At 37.0% G+C, this 16,548-nt stretch overlaps 1 protein-coding gene across 1 annotated transcript; it reads right to left on the minus strand.

Moving 5' to 3' along the window:
- Positions 1-8,840: 8,840 nt before the first annotated feature.
- On the minus strand, positions 8,841-10,989 carry LOC126685714 (putative pentatricopeptide repeat-containing protein At5g40405). Its single transcript, XM_050379640.1, has one exon. The coding sequence runs from the start codon at positions 10,713-10,715 to the stop codon at positions 9,123-9,125; it is 1,593 nt and encodes a 530-aa protein (XP_050235597.1). The 5' UTR covers positions 10,716-10,989; the 3' UTR covers positions 8,841-9,122.
- Between the last annotated feature and the right edge of the window lie 5,559 nt (positions 10,990-16,548).

The raw sequence follows: 16,548 nt of genomic DNA on the forward strand, positions 1-16,548 counted from the left end.
GATTCTCTGGCTGGTGGAGACCTGATGCCCCCAGTTCTCTGGCTGGTGGAGGTCTGATGCCCCCGGTTCTCTGGCTGGTGGAGATCTGATGCCCCCGGTTCTCTGGCTTGGGGAGACCTGATGTCCCCTATTCTCTGGTTGGTGCGAGGCTAGCGCCTGGTTTTCTGGCTGGTGCGAGGTTGGCGCCTGGTTCTCTGGCTGGTGCGACGCTGGCGCCTGTAGGTGGAAGCTTGGAGCTTGGAGTTTCTGGAGGGATGGGGACCTTACATCCCCATTCTTTTGGGCGAACATAGGGCTAGCGCCTGTGGTTTTTGGGTGATGTAAAGCTGACGCATGTGGTTTTTGGGGAATGTAAGGCTGGCGCCTGTGGTTTTTGGCTGATGGGGACCTTCAATACCCGATTTTCTGGGCAATGTAAGCCTAGAACCAGTAGTTTCTAGCTGTTACGAGGCTAGCGCCTGTGGTTTCTGGATGATGAGGACCTTAAATCCCCAGTCTTCTGGGCGGATGAGGACTTCATATCCCCTAAATCTCTGGACGAGGAATTCCTCTATTCCCGCTGTTTGGTTGAGGAAGTCTTCAACTTCTCTGTTTGAGGAATTTAATGCCCCATGCTATCATATTTCCGTCTCTGGGTAGCGGAGGCATGTCGCCTATTCTGTAATATTCTCGGAGGTAAAGGCTTGTCGCTTATTGTGAGGGTTGTGGTGACCCATGTTAGCTGGGCCTCGTCTTCGAGTGTCGTAGGTGTGGCGCCTATTCTGGGTATTTCTTGAGGATGTGGGCCTGGCGCCTGTTGATTCTTGTAGCTCTAGCATTTGTTTTTTAAGGTAGCTGCCCGGCGGTTGTTGTTTCTTGTGTTTCTAGTGCCGAATTTTGCAAAAATTGGCCCTATTTTCCACTTTTCTGGTGGAATGAGCTATTCTGCTTGCGTCGTACTCTGTGTTGCCCCCCTCATCGGAGCATACATTTTTCTTATCTGGGAATTACTAGGATAAGAGGTTAAAAACCCGTCTTGTCTCTTGGAGGACGGCCCGACGCCTTTTTTGCTTACTTCTGGAGTAAGGGGGCCGAAAGCCCGTCTCGTTTCTGGCTACTTATGATAATAGGGCGACATTGCCTGTTCCATAGTGGAAAGCTTGGCGCTTGTTGTGAGGACTTTGATACCCCTTAATTCTGGGATGAAGACTGTGATTCCCTATGTCATCTGGGATAAGGGTTCTGATGTCCACCTGAGATTCTAGGATTCCGTCTTAGGACAGTGGTCGCATGTCTGCATGAAGCCTACGGAGAGGATTCTTACGTCCACTATCATATGGATTTCCTTCTCCGGGTACTAGAGGCATGTTGCATGTCTGCATATTTATGGTAATATAAAGACTCTGGAGTCTACTCTAGGGGCCTTGATGCCTCCTACTATCCAAATGTCCTTCATTGGGAGGTAGAGGCATAACGCCTAAATTAAGTATAAGGCATGAAACCTGTAATGAAGGTTTCGATGCCCCTTGCTTTCCAGATTTCCGTCTCAGGATAGTAGTGGCATAGTGCCTATTCTGGGTTGCAGAGGCTTGTAGCATGTGGTTCTTGAGGTGTATCCTGCTTGTGGGAGCTTTTGGGCTTGATCGGGACCTCCAAATTTGCGAAAATTTGCCCTATTTTTCATTTTCTTGAGCTTGTCTGTTGTAGACTCTGTATCCCCCCCCCCCTCGTTGAAGCATTCAGTTTTCTGGTGGGGGACTGGATGTTTCAATGAAGAGTCTTGCTCTTGCTTTGCTCAATCTGGCTCCTGTAATCTGGCTTTGGATAGATCTATCTGTAATTTCCATGACAGTTTATGTGATTTCAACAATTACATGGCGCTACTGGGAAGTATATTTGATTATTATTATTATTTCATTATTTTCCATTGTTTAAAAGATTGTGCTTTAGAATTTATGGTCGTTTGTCTGTTCTTTCTAGGCACATGTGCTGGTCAATAATCATGGCATGTACGCATGATAAAAGATTTATATCACTAGCTCATTGAATAACTGGTATAATTGAGATATTTTCCGTTTCAAGGGGTCGTACCCCTGTTGTCAATTAGTCTTTTTCAGATTTTTGTTATTGCCAATCTTTTATGAGCGTCTTATGCGGCTCGCATGCGTCAAGAGGAGGTCTTGTAGCGCACTCCTTCTTCCACTCTTTATATCGTCCCGCTCTCGTGGATAGGTGGGCAGCTGCTTGGTGGTGGACTTCTCTGTTGGTGGTGGACCTTTCAATTCATAGATATGGATTTTGGCCCGGGCTAGAGGTCCGTTCTAACGTGTGCCTCTACTGCTTGACGCCTTTGAGTCGCGTAAGCCTTCCGGTTTGTGGCCAAATCATTTTATGCCAAGAGACCTGTGAGAGATCTCTGGTGGGTTCCACCCTGCAGGCCGCTATCCTTTTTGAGATAGCTTTTCCGGTTTTTCTCATGATTCAAGGGTAAGACCACTTGCGACAGAATTATCTCTCAAAGTTTCACTTCTTTGGACCAGTCATTGAATGAGCTAGTGACATAGCTCAATTTTATCACATGTACATATGTAATTATTGAAAATAACATGTCCATCAGGCAAGACACATTACACAAATGAGCAGAATAGATTTAATCATTGACTCTAGAATTTAAATTGTTCAAAATATTCAAATGCTGGAAGAGAAATGCTAGAAGTCATCATTCATAAGAGAGTTGATCTCTAACTAGTCCCAATATAGTTGGATCACCGCTTTTATCTTGTCGGCGATGTCATGGCTTCTGAGATCGACGGAGGACGCTGAGTCTGTAGCAAATTCTTTCTCTAGAACCTGTGTAAGCCATCGATAGGCGTGTTTTGAATGGTTGAAATTTCTACTGCTCCACTCAACTGTTCTAGATAGCATGAAAATTCCCTTTAGTTGTTCTGGATAAGACCACTTAAAACTTCTGCCATTCCATGAAGACTCTGTTGCTTTGTTTGCTTATTTTGGGTAGTTGAAATATCTGCCGATCCATTTGGTTGTTCTGGATAGGCTGGGACCTCTGCTGTTCTGCCCGGTTGTTCCGGATAGGTAGGATTTATGTCGTCCCTTTCGGTTGTTCTGGGTAGATTAAACCCTTACCGCCTCGCTCGGTTGTTCTGGGTTATTGATACTTTCACTGTTCCATTCGGTTGTTATGAAAAGCTAAGATCTCTGTTATTTTGCTTGGTTGATAGATGGGATCCATGTTGTCATTTTTCGATTATTCTGCGACATTCCGTTTGGTTATGCTAAAACTTATGCTGCTCGATTCGATTGCTATGGAAGGTTGAGACCTTCTTCCTCTTGTTTGGTTGAAACCCGCACCGTTTCATTTGGCTGTTCTGGGTTACTGAAACTTCCGCTGTTCCATTCGGTTGCTCTGGAAGGTGGAAACATTCGTTGCTTTGTGTGGTGGGAACTCTTATCGTTCCATTTGACGGTTCTGGGTTATTGAAACTTCTGATGCTTAACCGTCTGTCGATCCATCGGTTGTCCGGGTTGCCGATTCTAGAGTCATGGAAGACTTAGTAGAAGCCTCCTTCTGATCTGTCGGATGTCTGGGTTGTTGATTCTAGAGTCTTATAAGACCTATTCTGATTATGTAGAAGGCCGGAAGCCTATTCTGACTCTGTAGGCGGCCGGAAGCCCGTTCTAACTGTAGGAGGCCGGAAGCCTATTCTGTCTCTGTAGGAGGCCGAAAGCCCGTTCTAACTGTAGGAGGCCATAATCCTGTTCTGACTCTTTAGGAGGTCGAAAGCCTGTTTTAACTGTATTCTAGAGTCGTGGAAGGCCTGGTAGAAACCTTTTTCTAATCTGTCAGTGGAACAACTTTCTGATACTTTGGCTGTCTGAATTGCCGATGTTGGGGTTGTGGTAGGACCGTTCTGATCGGCTGGGTACTGGATAGAGCAGTCAGAGGTATGGCTGCAAAACAAGGGGTTAGTGCATGATGCATGTCGCTGCGTCCACAAAGGGTTAGTATGATGTTTTCTATAATACTAGATGCATGAGATGCATGATATGTTATGCAATACTGGTTAGTTTTGAACACATAGCACTTAGCAAGTTTGGCACATAGAACAGTTTGATATCACAAAGACATGTTGTTCCTTCCAACCTTATTTCCCCCACACACGTGATCCGAGCGAGGTTTATTCCTAGGTGTTTTGGTTTGGACCCTCACATTGTAATGCAAGAGTCGGCGTTCCTGCAAAGCTCTATTCTAGCAGTTCTAAAGCAGATAGACGATATTTGTCGATGTAATGACTCTTTTATCCCTTTCTGGAAGGAGTTGAAACATGTAGGGTCGACGTAGAAGTCCGTTTTGAAATCTGGAATTTGATTTAGCCTGCCGACTGTATCTAATGAAAGATGTTTGCACTAGACTGGTTATTGGAGGTGTGATCAAGCAAAGGAATTTTACTTGATCAGATTCGTTCTTTTAGGTCTGGCCTAACAGGAAGTTTTGAAAATCTGGTTTTGATACAGGAAAATTTGTTAAGCCAGACCTAAGACTAAGATTGAAATGGTAATTTTTGAAACACTGGATTTAGAATCATTACATTGACAACATGCTTCAAATAGAAACATTATGTTGGGTATTTTCCTAGAGGGTAGTGTCTAAGCTGGAATGCATGTGGGATGAGTCATTGGGTTTTGGTAGTAACCGGTTTAAGGCTGCCACAGACAGATATACCTTTGATAGGTCACCTCAATCACGAGTACAAACGACCGAGGTACCAGGCTGCGAGTGATACTGTTCCGTATAAGACGTTCGGTTGCTGGAAGTGCAACGCTAGAGCGTGAGATCGGCTATGAGTATCGGGGCTGGATAGGGACTCTTAGAGAGTAGGTGAGAAGAGATATTTCTAATGCAATGTAATAGGTGCAAATATGTCTGGAAAATAAAGCCGGTGATTGATAAGCCGCAAGCCGTGCAGTTTAGGTCCATGGCAACCGTTTTTGAAAATAATTATGAACACGTTTTTATGTTTATGTTTTAAAAACAATTGTTTTAATCCCCAGTGGAGTCGCCACTGTGAGCGGAGCGGGGTTTGGGGGCCGCTCGCCCAAGACTTATGGCTTACTTCTCGATCTAGAAATGGTTTAAAAATTGAGTCGCCATCTAGTTCAACTAGGAAATGCCTTTTAACCGACTATATAACCTTACTCGCCTCCGATAGATTATCGTGCATCGGACCAAAGATTAGGGTTCGTGGACCTCCCCGAGACTCTTGTGCTTGGCTTATCTGTTACCTGCTTTATTTACTGGACATATTTGTCTTCTATCTCATCTCAACAGTATATTCAATTCCCATGATATCAAAGCTGTAAATAAACATGTATGAAAGCAGTAAACATGTTTGACGCGCATCTGACTCGATCTAGACTGGTATTTGAGGCAAGTAACAGGTACTCCTAAACATACATCTAACCTTAGAGGTTTCTAACAAATAGCATAAGTCTGGCTGATCTGGATATTTTACATGCACAAAGCCTAAAACCGGATGTATAAGTGTGATTGACTTATTTTATTAGGTGAGTCTTGAAAAACCTATACAACCGTTTACTACATTTTCGTATTAGTCCTACGATGTCTAAGTGATGGGCTGGAATTGCATTAGTGGGCCAATTTTAGGTGATTAGTCCTTTAACTGGTTGTTATTTGATTTGGAAAGCTTTTGGAAAGCGATAAACAATATCAGCATACCTAAGGGCAGTTGGATATACATACAAGGTTAGGAATACTTTTAAACCTCGTCGACTCAGAGTGGCTAGCACTCGGCTCGATTTGACCGTCGGTCCGGTCGGATCTGGCTTTCGGTCAAAACATAAAAGTTTACCGGTTCGTCGATACAAATCCACTGGTTCAAACCGAAGTTGATTCAGAGTCCAGTTGAACCCGGATATTGGTCTAGAAGTTGCTGGCCAGATCAGATCTGGTTCGACGGGCCCGGTTGAATGGGCAGATTACAATAGCGGGCTTCGAGGCCCTAAAGATATCGGGTTAATTCATTTACTATTACAAACAGGTCCTACAACTAAAACAATATTTATGGAATCAAACTGAGCCTAATTCGGAGTCCGGATGAGCCCGAAAACGCGTATGGAAGTCTGGATCGAAGTTTGGAAGATCTGGGAGCGAATCTAGGAAAGGCTGAGGAACGAAGAACACGGCGCCGATGTGACTGCCGACGCCGGCAGGATGAAGTGGCGGCGTCTCCACCTTGTTCTGGCGGCGGCGGCTCTGCGGAGGCAGCAGACAGCAGCAATTTCCAGCATCCGTTTTTGAGCCGGTTTTTCGTGCAAAAAGAGGTCGAAAGGCATAAAAAAGAATCAAAAATTTTAAATACGACATGTAAGGAGTATTTACATCATCACAACTATCAAATCGCAGTACTTATTGAATTAAACATATTATGTCAAATAGGCTTGTAATTAACCTAAACATGCATTCTAAGAAATTTTAGTGTCTAGATTTCTGGATTTAAACATACAAAACATATTAGTTCATCTATTAATATGCTTCCTAGTCAATTTTCATGGAAATCATGACAATATTGTTAAAACTAGCAATTATGGTAAAAACATAATTTAAGCAATTTACAGTAAAATAACCTAAACATGCAGGTTAAAAACATGAAATCTAGCAATTCTAAATAATCATGGAAAAAAGTGATGGAAAGAAGATTAGAGCCCTCAGAGGTACCGGTCTGAGTCCTTAGCTCGTTTACTGGCGAAGTGGATGCAGAATCCAGCTTCGAATCTGTGCAGGGCTTGCGTTCTTGGAGAATCAAAGCGTTCTTAGTTGTTTTTCTGGACCAGAATTGATGTGATTTTGTGTGTGGTGGTGGTGGAATATTCGGCTATGGCTATTCTAGGGGAGGCCGAATTTTCTGTCTAATTCTGTAGGGTTTGTGTGCTACCTTCAGCCAGGCTGGCTTAAGACTGTATTTATAGGGGAATGGGTGACCTAAGGTTAGATTACAGTCTTCTAGGGTTTAAACTGTTAAGTGATAAATCATTAGGTGTTAAGATTAGTTTTGAACTCCATTTATTTAATTTTCCTTTTAATTTTCGGATTTGGACTAGTTAACTAATTAAAAAGGTGCTAAAAATCTATTTTGGTGCCTAAAATTGTTAAAAAAAAGGCTACTAAAGTCCTATAGGTTTGGTTATGGTCAATTCCAGTCCGTAAAACGTGTAAATTGGCTCATAAACTTCTAAGACATTGCAATTAGTCCAATTTCTGGATTTAGATTACAATCTCTTTGGAGTTTTATGGAATATTTACGCCTAATTGCGTTTTAATCCTTCAAGTTTGCAGCTGTGCACAGATTACGCCAATTTAGATTCCAGTAAGAAAATCGAAAGCTCGTCAGCCAGACAGATTTCTCTATAAATCATCATTGGACGCTTCAGTTCCTTATCACTTTTTACCTGTCCGAAAAATAGGTATGGACAGTAGTACTATGGGCGGAGAGATGATGATCATTTTCCGGCTAAGGCCGGAAAAATCATTCTCTCTCATCCTTAAAAAAGGTCAAATGATTAAAAAAACCAAATCTTTCATAAAAGTTTCACAAAAGTCCAAATCTTTCAATTTTATCCAATTTGTCCTGAAACGCATGATTTTGTTTCAATTTTGTCAGAATACACAATTTTATTTATGTTGCGCCCACATCAGCGCCACGTAGGCGCTCATGAGTAAAATTACATAATTGGACAAAATTGAAACGAAATCATGCGTTTTAAGACAAATTGTATAAAATTAAAAAATTTAAACTTTTGTAAAACTTTCATGAAAAGTTTGGCTTTTTTTGGTCATTTAGCTTAAAAAAAATAAAAAAAATAGTTTTGTAGAGAGAGGAAGAGCAAAAAAAATTTAGAGAGTGAAAAAAATTTAATGAACTATACTTCATTAAGTATATCGCTTTTAAATGATGTAACGTCTAATTGAATTGTTGATGTGGAAAACATTTTTCAAATATTTTAAAGCACGTGGCCATGTTCTTGAAACCTTACTTGCATAAACACGAAACTGACTGGACCTGCATCCATTCTAATTCAATATTTGGAGGAAATTAATATATATAATGACTTTAAAACTGAAGCAGACAGCTCAATCTACAACATCCATCAACAAAATTCAGCTTATGGTGTGTTAATGATAAATTATCTTGATTTTGTCGAAGGGACATTAGGCCCGTGAAGAGAGATCCGCTCTACAGGGCAAATAACAACTGAATTCACATTTCTTTCCATCAATTATTAAATGCTGAAAGAAAAATGGAAAAAAAAAATAGAGGACTAATATCCCAAGACGCAGGCGAGTTAATAAAGCCCTCTCCTGGTTTAAGTGACATCGCGGGTTGGAACCGTACTCATGTATGCAGCATTTAAAACTAAATTTGAATGTGAAAAGTTTAAAGGTGTCATTTTATAATTGGAACCCGTTAGGACACTTCATGGAATTAACAAAAAAAAAATAGAGGACAAAATACTTTTAGATTAAGCATATATCAGACTAGAAAAACATTCAACAAAACAAGAAATACCCTCAGAAACTACAAGGTATATTTGTTGAGTTCGTCCCAAGTCACAAGAAAAAACATGCAAAAATCAAAGCTTTTCCTCTGCCCTTTTCATAGTTCACTCACAACATATAAAGCTGAAAAAGACGTCGATGCGATTCAAAAGATATAGAATTAGTACAGATTTGGTACTGTAAACACACCAAATGTGTATTAATTTATGGAATCGGCGTTTACGTATAATTACTAAACTCCTGAGATGATGAAGTTCAATCCAAAAGATGCTCAATAGAAATGGATCAGTTAACATATTTCACATTAACATGCTTATAAACAGCACAGCTTCGAAATTCGATCAACTTCACTACGTGATCCACAGAGCAAGTATCATGGTCTACTTTTTATTTACAATTTGCATGAACTTTGGAAGTGGTAATCAAGTGGTTACCAAAATTTGATAGGTATTCTAACATTGAATAATTTATAACTGTAAGGTTGTCCAGAATCCTAAAAGCAAATGCAATAGCAAGATTATAAATGTTATGTAATTCTATATTGTTTCTCTTATTCTTCAACATCAAACAGCAAACGGTGAGAGTTAGTCAAATCACCTGATAAATGCAGTCTCCTAGACATCTCTTCCAACATGACCCCAATATCGCCAAACCTCGGATGCGAGTTATCCCCAACAAAAAACTCGTGAGCTTCACCGTCAATTTCTATAACACTACAACCAGGTTGTTTGCTCACTCCATTAACCTTCATAGCTTGCCGCACATTATCAACCATTTCCCATTTCTTTGAATCAGCATACATATTTGATAATAACACGTAGGCACCGTGATTCTTTCTCTCTAATTCAATTAATTTTTTTGAGGAAAATTCAACTAACTCCGTGTTTTCGTACAATTTACACGCATTCAGCAAAGCACCCCAAGCACCAGAATGAGGCTTCATTGGCATGCTATTGATGATACTCAAGGCTTCATCTAAGCGTCCACATCGGCCATACAAATCAACAAGGCATCCATAATGCCCAATTCCTGGCTCAATCCCATAATCTTTTATCATCGATTCAAAGTACTTGCACCCATCCTCAACCAACCCCACTGCACAACAAGCCCTTAATACCGAAAGAAAAGTGACCTCATTAGGCAATACACCACATTTTTTCATAAGCGAAAACAATTCAAGGCACTTATCAGCAGCCCCATTTATCGCTAACCCATTGATAGCGCTGCTCCAAGTGTAAACATTTTTTTCTTTCATTCCCCAAAACACTTCCATTGCCTTATCCATATCCCCACATTTAGCATACATATCCACAAGTGAAGTCCCTAGTGTCACTGTCAACGCAATCTTGTGTCTCTCTAGGTAAGCATGAGCCCATCTCCCATGATCTAAAGCACCTAACTGACTACAGGCAGATAAAACAGAAACCATCGACGCCTCACTAACCGTAGCACCCTCTAATTGCATCAGATTAAACAGACTCAACGCTTCCTTCGACTGCCCAGATTGCGCATATCCGGAAATCATAGCACTCCATGCAATATGATCCCTGTGCGGCATTAAATCAAACAGTTCTCTTGCAAAAGCAACATCACCACATTTTGTGCAAGCACTCAGCATAGCTGTTTGACATACCAAATCCGGGTTAGAAACTAAATCAAACACCTGGTGACAATAACCTAAACAACCCAATTCCGCATACATAAAGATTAATCCACATTGAATATGAGGGTCCATCTCAAACCCATATTTTATAACACACCCATGAACAGCTAGGCCAATTCCCTGATCCGAAAGACGAGCACAGGCGCGAATCAAGAAATTAAAAGTGTAATTATCTGGTGAGACATTGTTACAATGTATAATTCTGTTAAAGAAGTGGAAGCATTTTTGAGGGGTGGAGCTTTTGGAATGTGCTCGAATCATGGAATTGAATGCAAAAACAGTGGGGTTGTGACATTGATGAAGAATTTGATTACAATAATGGAGATTCTTGGGGTTTTTTAAGGCAATGGATGCTACAAACTGGCCAAGAAAGTTGGGATAAGAGTTGATTAGGAGACGGGTGTGGATTTGGTTGAGGTGTTTAATAGTTGAGTTAGAATGTATTAGGTTGATTATTGAGATTGAAGTAAAGTTTGTCATTTACAGAGAAGATCGACGTAAAAACATGTTTGTCAGAGGAACACTTCCGAATTGGAATGCAGCAACGCGTGTGATATTCGGGACACCATTGTTATGGCAATGGAAGCAAATCTAATTCCCTTCAAAATCGTCTCTGATTCTAATGTAATAACAGATTACTTCAACAGTCATACTTTTGCTTGTAGTCTGATAGCCGACCACTGCTTTAAATTGTTGAATGACTCTTGCTATTTGGGTTTCTTTCATAAGAGCAGGGGAACTAACATAGTAGCTCATTTTAGAGTGTTTATCCCATGCAACCGTTGCGCCACGTCATTTTTACATCAAGCCAATGAGCATTTGCGATAGGGAATCTTTTAATTATTACTTATTTTTTTTATCATTCAATTTTCCACATGGCTAACGCATAATTGGTTTGTTGCACGAATGACATGACGCAACGGTTGTGTGCAATAATTTTTCCTCATTTTATTGCTAGGAAGTAGGAAGTCTTTGAGCGAGCCTTATTCGGTCTATTTGTGGATGGGAAAGCTCTCTCGTGACATTCTTTTAATTTATGTACTGGCTGATTAAATAGCTGTAACTAGGTAGCACGGAAACGGAAACGACATGAAACGGACATGAGAAAACGGTAAATTTTTAAATAAAGGACATAAAACATGAGGAAACGTGAAAATAATAAAGATATAGGGATATATTTATAATATTCAAACATAATTCAACTCAACAAAAATAAAAAAATAAGTTTTATTATAGATAAAATAAACAATAAAAATTGTGGGTAATTGATTCAAAAAAATTATTTATTTAAATTTTTTTATGTTTTTTTATAACTATATAATTTTTTTGTTTATGGGAACGGCCTGAAATGTTTCCTTATGAGTTTCTAAATGTTTCCGGTTTTCGAAATGTTTCTGAAACGGGACACGCAACTTCATCAAAGTTTCCGTGCTTCTTAGTAGCTGTTTGATGGCTTAATTCATCTGCGTGTCCCTACACTTTGCTCTTTTAGCATAGAAGGTCCCTGCACTAAAATATCCCATCATTAAAACCCTACACTTTAACTTCCATCATCCTGTGATCCCTCTGTAAAGGCTAATGTTGACGCTGCTAATGCACTTTCATTTTTTTAATTTTAATTCAGTGCACCTTCAAATATAGCATTTAAAACTAATATTTTTTAAAGAGTATGAATTTAACATATTTAAATAACAACGTCAAAATTTATATCTTTTCAATTTTTTTTTTTTGAATATTTGAATTATTTTTACTAAATGTTTAAATTATTATTATTCAGCTTTAGATAAAAAAAATATAATTTATTAATATTGTGCATAATGTTAAAAAATTAAAGTTAATTTAATTTTTATTTTAAAAAGTAAACATTGACTTGGAGAAGTAAAGCTAATTTTGATATTTTTTATTAAATAATTAAAATAATATTATGTTCCGACAATTTTTATTTTTTAAATAATATAACAGCATTGCACTTAGAGGTGTAAACGGCCGTCGATCTTGATATATGTCAAGTTTGAAATTGAGTATGTCACATAAGCTTACAAGTCTGAGTTGTCTACTTCCATTTTTAGAGGAGACATATCAGGCAGAAGTTTGAATAGATTTTTAATTTCTTAATAATTTTTTTTATGTTGCCTTTAATTTTTTTTAAATTAATTTTGAATATTTCTCGAGTAAAGACCTCATTTACGATATATACTCTAATACTTAAATCATATTTATTTTGATAAAATAATTGTTAATATATTTTTATTAAATTTTTAAATTATGATTACTTAGCTTTAAATAAAAAAATATAATTTATTAATTTTTTCTCATAATGTTAAAAAAATAAGTGAATTAGATTTTTTATTCTAAAAAATAAATTTTAACTCATAGAAATAAAAAAATTATTTTAATATTTTTTATTAAATTATTAAAATGATGTTCTATACCTGTGATTTTTTATTTTTTAAATAATACTCCCTCTGTCCCAATAGAGTTGTCCACTTTGAGAATTTTTTTTGTCCCAAGACTCTTGTCCACTTTCAAACGTAACTAATTTTTACACTTAATTTTCCTTTATTATCCCTATTTAAAATCCACTAATGAGTAAATTAAAGTAATGTGCAAGTGGACCCTACATTAAATAGGGATATGACAAGAAAAGTAAGGAAAATTTTATAAAACCTATAAACAATAATTGTTTTTCTTAAACTGTGTGATAAAGGCAAAGTGGACAACTCTATTGGGATAGAGGGAGTATAACAACATCGCTCTTACAGGTGTAAACAGACGTCGATCCTGATATATGTCAACTTCGAACTTGAGTGTGTTATACAAGTTTACAAGATAAAGTTGACTACTTCAATTTTTAGAGGAGACACATAAAGCAGAAGTTTGAATAGATTTCTAATTTTTTTTATTTTTTTTAAGTCGTCTTCAATTTTTTAATTTTGAATATTTTTCAAGTAGGGATCTCATTTACGATATATACTCCAATATTTAAATCATATTTATTTTTATAAATGATTGTTAATATAATTTTATAAAAAATAGAATATTAAAAATTAAACGATTTAGTTAAAATATTTTTATTAATTTAATTTATATTCTTATTGTTAATTTGAACATTATAAAAAAATTAATTAAATTGCATCATCTTATATTATTGATTAAAAAATTATATAATTTTTAAATAAGGTCCTCCATCCATAATGCAATACTAAATGCTATAATTTAGTATCGAATCATTAAATCCAACTCCAGTATAATGTTATATTCCGTATTAAACTTAGCATATGTTATATTCTATGGTGTTTGGACTCCAGTACAATGTTACTAATAACGTTATTAGTAATAGAGAATCGATTTCACTTTGACACGATGATTGGTCGGGGAATGGTTTTTTGGTTTCGATTTTCCCTCGCTTATTTCAGCTTTCTAACATGAAACAAGCTACTATCAACACTGTTATGACTTCAGGGTGGCGTTGGCGTAGACATCTGTGGCTGAACGAAACAGCTCTGTTCGAGGATCTGCTGCTGCTGTTTCTTCCCCACACTGCAACTGCTGGTTCTGCTACTGTGAATGGTGAAGACGAAGTCATTTGGAAGCATGGAAGCAAAGGATTCACAGCTGCTTCAGCCTCAACTCTCATTAGTTCGACATTGATTGTTGTCAATAGTTCAGCTCAATTGAATATTGACAAGTCTGCGCTTTTTGTCAAATGCTGGAAATAGGAGGTTTCACTGAGAGTTAAGTTTTTCTTTGGGACGGCATTACATAAAAGTTTACCATCCTTATTTTTTGGGTTAATGTCATAAAAATTCACCAACTTTACACGTTTTCTCATTTTAATCACGAAGTTTAAATTTTCTCATTTTCATGCACGAACTACCACTTTTTCTCAAATTCATACACGGTGCTGAGGTGTCACGGCTCCATTGGTGTAATTTGCTGAGGTGGAGGTCAACTTACACCAATGAATGAGTTCCACCTAAGCATCGTGCATGAATTTGAGAAAAAGTGGTAGTTCGTGCTTGAAAATGAGAAAATTTAAACTAGTGGCACTATTGTAATTTTGTTTATTACTTTTTTACTTTTTTGAATAGTAATATTACGATAGTACCATTATTTTAATGACGTGTCATAATATAATAGGTTTAGTCTACGGATGACATGCTGGACTTGGTCTACCTAAGAATTTTTCACTAATATGTCTAACGGTTTCTTTTTTTTTTCGACTACCATATTTACTTCTGGTTTGTGATTATATATGATATCTTTTTCATCTCTTTACAAAAATGGTATTTATAGCATTATGTTAGTTTAAACTGACGAAGGTTATCAATGTTATCTTAAATAAAAAGTTTAAAATAAAATTCATTTGATTTGCAACTTTTGAAATATCTATATATAAAGCTTAGGAATATTAAATAACTTTCAAAATTACCAATATTACACTTAACTTATATAATCATATAAAATATTAAAACAAATACTATAAATCAATGTGTAGCATTCTTAAGATTACTTCTCTCTCTATAATTTGTGCTCTCTTTTCTCTCTAAAAAAACTTTACATCTTCTTCATCTTTTTGGGGATGGCCATATTATTATGTTTGTGCTCTCTTCTCTCTCTATAATTTGTTCTTTTTCATCCCCTTTGATTATATTTTTTAGAACTCTCAAGATTTAAGAAATAGAAAAGTTGTGAATCTATCTTTTTAAAATCTCAATGAAGATGAAAATAAAAAATGGTAGGCTTTAATGGATCGAGCTAATCGAATGAAAAATCAAAAACAATATCGAAACACCCTCTCAATGAAATTGTTGTGTTAATGTTCCGGATTTATGTCTAGAATTTTCTTGTTTTTGATTATTTTATTGCTTGTATCTTGATTTGTTGCTTATTATTTAGTAGTTTAAAATTTGAAAGATCATATGTATGTTTTTGTTCTACGCTCTTTGTAAGTTTAATCATCATAATTGATTCTAGTTTGGGGAAAAAATATGTAGCATTAGTTAAATAAATTTAATTTTTCATTACAACGTAAGGAGACTGGGCAGACCCCTCAAATTAGACAACGAGATTCATCAATCCATTTTTTGAAAATATAAACTTATATTATGACTATATCTACTTGATGTAGACATATAATTTTCTGACAGATAAAAAGTGATAAAGGACTGAAGTGTTTGATGATGATTTTCAAAGAAACTTGTTTGGGTAACGAGCTAGCGATCTGCATATTTGAATTCAAGCGGGTTAGATAGGTTCGCAGCGACAAATTGAGAGATTGAAGCGTAATTAGCCGCAAATAGGCCATTAAAATAGAAAACGGTTATAATAAAAGTCTACGAAGTTAGCCTAATTATAATGCATTAGAAGTTTTATGGGCCAATTTATAGATTTGGCGGATAAAATTGACGATACTCAAACATTAGTGGCCTTGGAAGCCCTTTTAATATTTTCAAGGACCAAAAGAGCCTTTTCACCACCCTTTTAATGACACACCTCAATTAGTACGAATTTCGATAGTTAAATTCGTAAGATAGACATCTAAGCTAATCCTAACACTTAACAAGACAATCTTAATTTAAGACTCCAGGAAACCCTAAAGTCTAATTAAAACTTATAAAAACTACGATCAAAGGGTCAAAGCGGCCCTCAAACTTGTGTCTCGGGATCAAATAAGTCCATTTTAATTTTTTTGGTCAATTATACTCCAGATTTGTATTTCCAGGGTCAAATAACTCTCGTTTTAACCTTTGGGTCAATTAGACTCAAAGCTCTCTCAATTTCAGTCAAGTACAGAAAAATGTTGACTTATTTTACCCCGAAAAGCAAATTTGGGGGCTTAGTTGCCCAAAAGTTGAAATGGACTTATTTGGCCCAAAAAATACAAGTTTTAGGTTTAATTGACCCAAAAAGTTAAATTGGGCTTATTTGATCTTGACACACAAGTTTAAGGGTCGTGTTAATCCTTTGTTCTAAAAACTACAGTTAGCGCACCAATTAAAAGGAGGGGGACCCGAGGACGAACTATTAGACAAAATTAAACACAAACCCTAAAAACATAAAGCTTTAGCCGAACCATCTAACTCACACACAAACCACAATCAATTTTACTCCAGAAATCAAGCTAATACGCTTCAATCTATCAAAAAAGAACAAGTACACTTTGATCTAAAGCTGAATTCTTCATCCGAATTTCCAAAACATGAGCCAAGGACTCACAACGGTACTTCTGATGATCCAATTTTCATATCTATCACTTTTTATACACTATATGTAAATTTTATTCCAGTTCTATCATTTAGGATGCATGTTT

This window comes from Mercurialis annua, linkage group LG6 (assembly GCF_937616625.2).
Source record: "Mercurialis annua linkage group LG6, ddMerAnnu1.2, whole genome shotgun sequence".
Classification (NCBI taxonomy): Eukaryota; Viridiplantae; Streptophyta; class Magnoliopsida; order Malpighiales; family Euphorbiaceae; genus Mercurialis; species Mercurialis annua.